Genomic DNA, 7,828 nt, shown 5'->3' with positions numbered 1-7,828 from the left:
TAGCTGGGCGCTCGAGGTCAATTTCGCACTCGCGTCTAGGGGCCAGACGACTGGGTACTGCCTCAACCGGAAGGCACGCGATGGGGGATTCCTCTCTACTGAAGCGTTGCCAATCCGGTGAAGGCTCTGCCTCTCGCACAGGATGGCTTGCAGCAATAATCGGCTCTGCCTCCGCGCTTTGGGAGACTCCCGGCTCAATCATAATGGAAATTACCAGAGTAGAATTGGCTTGAGGGCAAGGGAGCCTATACCTGAGCGTTGGATGCTCCGTCTGACCCTCCTCAGAACGAGTGCTTCTACCAGCACGTCCGCCCCCTTCCTCATTACTTCCTTGGAACCTCTGAGGCACTGACGTGACTTCAATGGAGGAGGAAGGCGAGTTGTGGCCTTGCCGCTGCGTGGAGGCCCTGCCTCTGGTTCCCCCTCGTCTGCTACACATACGCGGCCTCTCCCTCTGCATTACTGGCTTTTCCAGATGCACCCTCACGCAGGCACCCGGAGCTTCCTCAGCGCTTAGGACAAACACAAACTCAGCGCAGTTGCAGGGCGTGCTCGTCCCTTGCCCTGAAACCGGCAGAATGCACTTCTCCTCTTTCTCCTCTGAACTCAGCAGGGCATCGACGTTATGCCATCCCACATTCCTCTGCAGAACAAACCCCTCCCCATTAAAATGCTCCATGGCACCGTTAGCCAAGCAACTCGCGCGAGCAGAGAAGACCGGCATTAATGCCTTCGGCCGTCGGATTGCTTGCGGGTTGATATCCCGCCTCACCTGGTACCGCTTGTCATCACGGGCCTGCCACCTGCCCACGTGACCGCTAACGCCATCAACACGTCCTTTCTGCACCCGCATCCGGGAGGGTGAGATCCTTCTGCGCCAGGGAAATGCAGTCATTTTTAAGCTTGTCATCTTCTGATGTATCTAGAGATCCTGCGAAATATAGAATGCACTGAGATGCTCCTTGGTTGGCAAGTCTATCTGCCACTTTATTCGCTGTTCTTCTTACGTGTTTGAAGGTTATACTTTGGGGATTTTGTAGCTTTTCCTCCAATGATTCCAGTCTGCTTAGTAGCCTCCAGCTCGTGGCCACCTTGACAGCTGGCGTGCCTGCCTGAATTCTTTGAGCGGCATTGATAAGAATTAAGGAATCTCCCTCCACTTCCAATGGGAAGTAGCTATTTTGTTCTGCAAGGCATATGCCCCTCCATAGTCCTTCTAATTCAGCTACATTGTTGGTGTCTTTGCCAAGTGAGCCATAGAAGATCTGCATTACTGCCCCTGTATGATTTCTGAAAATTCCTCCATAGCCTGCGTGTCCTGGATTACCTTTGGCTGCTCCATCAAAGTTTAACTTGTAGGTGGCATTTGCTGGAGGGGACCAGCTGGTAGGAGAGGCGATGCTGTTGGAGGTTCGGGTGCTTTCCTTCATTATTGCTGAGAGGTTCAAATTCCATGCCGTTAGAATCCTGCGTTCCATTGGAGAGTCTGGCATATCTGCATCTGACCAGGTTTTGATGGCAAGAGTTTCTTGCAGGTGTTTGTTTAAGATCAGCCATAAGGCATCGATGGACCGGGAGGAATTGTTAAAAATTCTATGATTTCTTTCCTTCCAAAGAGTCCAATATATGAATCCTGGTAAGAGGCTCCACAAAGAGTTAAGAAGCTGACTCTTGAAGGGGTTTTTGGGCCAATTCCTTAAATTCTCGGTTATATCTTCTGTCCTGGCTGCTGATCTCATATTGCAGGTTTCCACTTTCCTCCATATTTGCGCTGCTAGCTGACATGTTTCCATGAGATGACCGATTGTCTCAGAGTGAAGGTTGCAATTTGGGCACCTTGATGGCCCTACGAATCCTCGTTTTATCAGGTTGTCCCAAGTGAGTATTCTTCTTTTGCTGAGAAGCCATAGGAAGGTAGAGATTTTGGGCCATAGTCCTGGCTGCCAGACCTTTTCCCAGATGTGGTCCTTATCGATTTGGTTGTCGGTGTATCTGAGCTGGTGTGCCTCTTTGGTGGTGAAAGTTCCTTTAGGCTTATGGCCCCATCTAAGTCGATCCTATTGAGTGGAGTATCAGATTCTTCTGTATGATAATTCTTGATCTATGTCCACATATGTTTCTCCTAGCCAATCTCTCTGCCAGAGACTGGCCTGCTTCCAGATTCTGAAATCGTGACTTGTGGATTGTTGCCAGAATTGATGGACATGAGTGAGGTGTGTTTGCTGCATCTGCGCTTGCCAAAGAGGCTTTTGAAATACTGTAGCTAGCCTGGGGAGCTGCTGCCAAGAGTCCTCCCAGAATCTTGCCGTGTTGCCGGAGTGTATTTCCCAGAAACTATGTTCTTGAATGAACTTACTGTGGGGTTTGGCTGCGTTCCATATAGGTGATCCTTGAGTAGTAGAGTTGATTCTGATTAAATCATTCCATTGACTGCCTGGTGCATATTTGGCCTGCCATAGTTTGGCCCATGGTGAGTTAGGCTTGGTGATCCAGTTCCACCACATTCGAGCTCCCATAGTATTGTTGCTTTGCATAGGATCTCGCAGACCTAGTCCACCTTCCGACTTGGGTTTACAGACGTCCTGCCAATTTACAAGCGCCCATTTCCTATTCAAGCCAGATGACCCCCAAAGGAAGTTACGCTGAAGATTGCGAATGGTTTTTAGAACCCATTTAGGGGCAGCCAAGAGTGAAAAGAGGTATAAAGGCATGGCCTGAAGGACCGATTTGATCAGAACAAGCCTGTTGGCAATGTTGAGAGCCCGGAAAGTCCAAAGAGAGAGTTTGGATTCAAGCTTATCTAGAAGAGTCTGCCAGGAGGAATGCTTTATAGCTGCAGTGGCCAGGGGAGCCCCTAAGTAGGTCGATGGAAGCTTGGAGATAGTGAATCCCATTATTCTAGCTATGTTCCTTTGAGTGAAGGGGGGAGTGTTAAAGAAGTAGAGCTGGGATTTCGAGGCATTGATGGAGGTACCCGAAGCTTTGGAGAAAATGGAAAGCAGGGAATTAAAGACAGAGGCTTCTTGCGAGGAAGGGTGCCCAAAGAGCATGGTGTCATCAACAAACTACTGGTGGGATTGAGGGGGAAGGCCATGAACAGAGATGCCTTTGAGCATTTGGGAGGAGACAGTTGCCTTTAGCAATCTACCCAGCCCCTTGGCCATAAGGACAAAAAGGAAAGGTGACAGAGGGTCCCCTTGTCTTATGCCCCTAGATGGCCGAAAGGGAGAAGAAGGAGAACCATTTAACAGAACTGAGAAGCTCGGAGAGGAGATCAAATTGATAATCCATCTTGTCCAAGTGTGACTGAAGCCAAAAGCTAAAAGCATTTTTTGTATGTAGTTCCAACTGAGCTTGTCAAATGCTTTAGATAAATCTAGTTTTAGAAGCATACCTGGCTTTTTTAGAATCTTGAGAGAGTGAATCACCTCATTTGATAAGATGATGCCATCCATGATCTACCTCCCTTCAACATAACCTGTTTGTTCCGGCGAAATGAGTAAAGGCAAGAGTGGTTTGAGCCGATTTGCGATGACCTTAGTGATGAGTTTGTATATTACGTTGCATAGAGCGATGGGTCTGTAGTTTTCAGGTTTACTTGGTTCAGCACACTTGGGGACTAATGCTATAAAGGTGGTGTTGAGGGCCGGGAGAATCCAATGCATGCTTCTTGATTCTTCCACTAGTTCCCAGACCTCTTCCTTGATTAGCTCCCAAAATTCATGGTAGAAATTGGCTGTAAAGCCGTCTGGCCCAGGGGCTTTGCCGTCCTTGAGCTAGTTCATGGCCTCTTCAATTTCTTTTAGAGATGTGGGCTGTAGCAATTTGTTGTTGTGCTCTTCTGTTATTATTCGAGGAATATGCTAAGTGATGGCCCTAATTTCCGCGTTCCTGTTACCTGCCGGCTCTTTAAGGATGTCTTGAAAGTAGTTTGTAAATTCCTTTTCCATGTCTTCGTGGGCTTCGACTCTCTCTCCTTGTTGGTTGTTGATGAAGGTGATGTTGTTGTGCATACGCCTTTGGATGGCTGTCCTGTGAAAAAATTTAGTGTTCTTTTCTCCTTCTTTTAGCCAGCTGATTCGCGATTTTTGTCGCCAGAGTATTTCTTCTTGTTTCCTCCGTTCTTCTATTTGATGCTAGAGGATTTTCTCTTGTTGGGATTGTTCCTCTGTTCGGCCTTCTTTAATGATATCTTGTTGTAGTGCTTCCATTTGCTTTTCCAACTTTTGTCGATTTTCCTGTATGTTGCCAAATTGTGTTCTATTCCAATTTTTGAGGACTTGTTTTAAATTTTTTAGCTTTTGTTGGAATTGATACATTTTGGCTCCTTCTGGTGGCCTGTAGGACTTCCATGCTTCTTCTACTATTTGCTTGAATTTTGGGTTTGTAAACCAGAAGGCTTCAAATCGGAAAGGCCTATTGCATCGTGTACCAGGCCGAGACCATTGGAGCATTATGGGCCAGTGGTCCGATCCTCCGTGGGGCAAGATGGATGCATTGAAGTCTCCGCCTAGATGGATTGCATTATCTGAGAGGAGGAACCTGTCTAGCCTGGAAGCAATATGATTGGTGCCACTGCGCTTGTTATTCCAAGTGAAGATCCCATTGGTGGTTGGAATGTCCATAAGGTGGTTGTCCTGAATAAAATCTCTGAGTCCTTTGCTGTCATTTTCTAACCTTGTTCTACCACCTGTCTTCTCCTCCAGCGATTGTATAATGTTGTAGTCTCCTCCACTGATCCAAAGCGGGAATTGTCTGTGCTCATTAAGAATGGAGATCGTTTCCAACAGATCCAATTTCTGCTGTATGTTTTGCGGAAAATAGACATTTGAAAGGTGCCCGTGGATATTTGTTCCTATTAGATGAAAGGATGCTTGAATGAGGAAATGGGTGGCATGGAAGTCATAAAGAGTAAGGATCTGTGGATTCCATAGTATGGCTAGTCCACCCGAAGCCCCTGAGGCATCTACTGACATTGAGTTGTTGCCTGCCCAAATCTTGTTTCGAGCCTTCTCCATAGCAGTTGTGCTGCTTTTGGTTTCTTGAAGAAAAACCAAGGAAGGTTTTTCTTGTTGTATCAAGTTCTTTATCATCCTGAGTTTTGAGGGGCTGTTGAGTCCTCTCACATTCCAGGAGATGAGCTTCATGGTAAATGGGATGTGGGTTTGTAGTACTTGGTAAACTTAGGGAATCTCCCTGATTCCATAAGTAATTCTCCCACTGCGATGGTTCGTTGTAGATCCGTTTTGCGTCCCCTCTTCTTGGTTTCTTTGAGGTTCTTTTTTCCATCCCACGGACTTCCTCCCTGTATGCCTAGATTTTTGTTGTGCTGAACCTTAGCTAGGACTCCTTCTAGCCGATCTATTTGCCAGGGAGGAATGGCATTGTATTCTTTTTGTTTGCAGGCTGTTTCAAGTTTTAGGATATCAATACCTTCTAGGATAATGTTCTCCGGATCTTGTTCCATGTTGCTAGGGGCATTTTGCTCATCCTCCTCTGTGGTATCCTGTAGGCTTAGCGCTAAGGCTGCATCTAAATCCATGGTAGAGGCTTGTTGTTTTGAGTCTAAAACTGATTTCCCTTTGCCGGCAGATGGGGCGCTGGGATCTGGAGCTACCTTTGAGATGTCTTCAAAAGGTGGGAGAGGAGATTGAAAAGAGCCAGGATTAACTGAATGCTTGTGGGCTGGGGGATTGAAGGATGAAGAGGGCTGAGAAACAGATTCCAAAGGCTCCACACTCGGAGGGTCTTGGGTAGCCAGAGGAGAAAATTTGTTCCTAGAGTCTAATCTGGTTGTGATTTCTGGGGCTGCCTGACTTTTCTTGGTATGCCTGCGGCGGTTAGGGATTTTGATAAAGCCTTCCGAATCGGTCAGGGGTTCAGTGGGAAAGGCTTTGGATTGCTGATTAAGAGGGCAGTCCCTGAAAAGGTGCCCATGCACATGGCATTTGCGGCAACGAAAAGGTATGTGTTCATAATCAAGAGTTTGGATCCATTCAAAATCATCGTGATAGAGACTTACCGAGTCTGCCAGAGTCTTGGTGAGGTGCATCTTAACGCAGATCCGAGCATAGGATGTGTATTTGCGCGTTTTTGTTTCCTCTGCGACTTTGATGAAGGTCCCCAATCTGCTGCCAATGTCTGCAAGCGTTTCTTCCTTCCAATATTCCACTGGGAGGGAGTACATCCTGATCCATACAGGAGCCCAACTGAAATCTTCTTTATCAGGGTTGAATCGTGGCTTCCATTCTGTGAGGTACAGTCCTGATGAGTTGAAGAAGTATGGGCCACCCTCGAATATCCTAGATTTGTCCTCTACACAGTTAAATATGGCTGTGAAGAAGCCTTTTGGACCCAGTTGCAGTGTAACTTGTCCCTTGGGTTTCCACTTTGATGCTATCCAACCATACAAGGCTTTTTCTGTCGGCCAAAAGCCCAGAAATTTTCCGATCAAGGCGTGATCCTGCATGTACTGGATTTCTCCATTGATTCGGTGACTGGGCAGTTCTATCTTGATGCGTTCTGCCGCCTTCGGTATGCAGGTAGCCAAAGTCGCCTTTGGCTGTGACGAAGAGGCGTTTTGGCGCTTTTCAGTTTCTGAGTCTGCAGCTGCAGGCTGATATGCACGGATCTCATTGTCATTGGTCCTCTGTCCTTCTTGCTCTGTTTCGGGAGTATTTCCAGGCGGGGTCAGAGGGATTTTGTTCTGCTTCTCGCCGGTGGTTGGGGTATACAAAGGAGGGGGGGGGGAGCCCGCCCCTCCTGCTAGCTGTGCCATGAAAGGCCTTCAACAGTGGACTGGCGGCGCAGCGTGATCTGTCAGATACGAGTAGGGTTGCAGGGTTCGGTTAATGGCTACAGGTGCGCAGGCATCCGTAGTAGGTCAGAGCTCAGAGCCAGGAACATTTAAAAGAATTCAATGTTACGTGTATTCCCTTCCCATTCTTTTCTATTAATATACAAAAATTGGTTCATTTTCCATTGATGTGTATGCTCATGTATCATTTATCTTAACATTCCTTGATCAGTTAAGTAGGTTTCTTTTGAATATGATATTTATATTTGCATGCCTTGTTATGTCTTGATCTCTTGTGCAGGTGCATAAATGTTGTGAGCAACATGAATGAGCCTGTGACATAAGTGATTCAAGGTATTCAACAAAGGAGATCAAGATAGCATCAGAACGAGGTAGGCCATCTTCTTTGTCTCCCATTTCAATTGTAACATAGGAAAGTGTCTAGTAGATTGTCACTTAGGTTGCTAGACCCACTCATTGGGCTAGAGGGATCGTCTCTGTCTGCAGAGAGAATTTACCTAGACAACAATGCCTTATTGCATTTAGGAGCATTTTGGAACAAAATCTTCATTTTTTTTTAGTTGAAGCTTAGTTGAATATAGACATTTGAAAATTAAAGAGCATCATATAAGTAAATATGCATCTTAGTGAAATGAATATCATTTTTTGCTTTCAATAGATTGCATATTCATTAGTGAAAGTGAAGCTCAGTTTTTCTCTTGCATTTTTCATTTGAAAAGTTAGTGGAGGCATATTGTTTGATGCATTAATTGCTTGTACTTTCTTCCCTCGGTAGTATAAAATTCATTGAAATGAAAGGTTTCATTTTTATCATATAGTTGCATACTAGGATTGAGGTGACACCTTTTGAGCCCAGAATTGAAACCTAATTCAAGAAAAAATTTAAAATTTACTGAATTAACCTAAGGAGCACTTAGAAATTAACATAAAATTTTAGAGGTCTAGGCTAGAGACATGTTTCGACGTCTATAAACCTAGCAACTCTCGTTAACTACTTGCATTGTATCCCGG

At 45.8% G+C, this 7,828-nt stretch overlaps 1 protein-coding gene across 1 annotated transcript; it reads right to left on the bottom strand.

The window, feature by feature from the left end:
* Positions 1-4,136: 4,136 nt before the first annotated feature.
* LOC149262802 (uncharacterized) lies at positions 4,137-5,018 on the bottom strand. Its single transcript, XM_089382195.1, has one exon. It carries the CDS (start codon positions 5,016-5,018, stop codon positions 4,137-4,139), a length of 882 nt encoding a protein of 293 aa, XP_089238321.1.
* Between the last annotated feature and the right edge of the window lie 2,810 nt (positions 5,019-7,828).

This window comes from Pinus tabuliformis, chromosome 6 (genome assembly GCF_031772625.1).
Source record: "Pinus tabuliformis cultivar Carrire ecotype Pingquan chromosome 6, CPIR1, whole genome shotgun sequence".
Lineage (NCBI taxonomy): Eukaryota > Viridiplantae > Streptophyta > Pinopsida > Pinales > Pinaceae > Pinus > Pinus tabuliformis.
Note: the sequence above shows the minus strand (reverse complement) of the source record. Positions and strands in the feature narration are given on the sequence as shown.

Coding starts and splice junctions, on each gene's coding strand:
- LOC149262802 (XM_089382195.1), bottom strand. CDS start 5,018: ATGGAGAAGGCTCGAAACAAGATTTGGGCAGGCAACAACTCAATGTCA.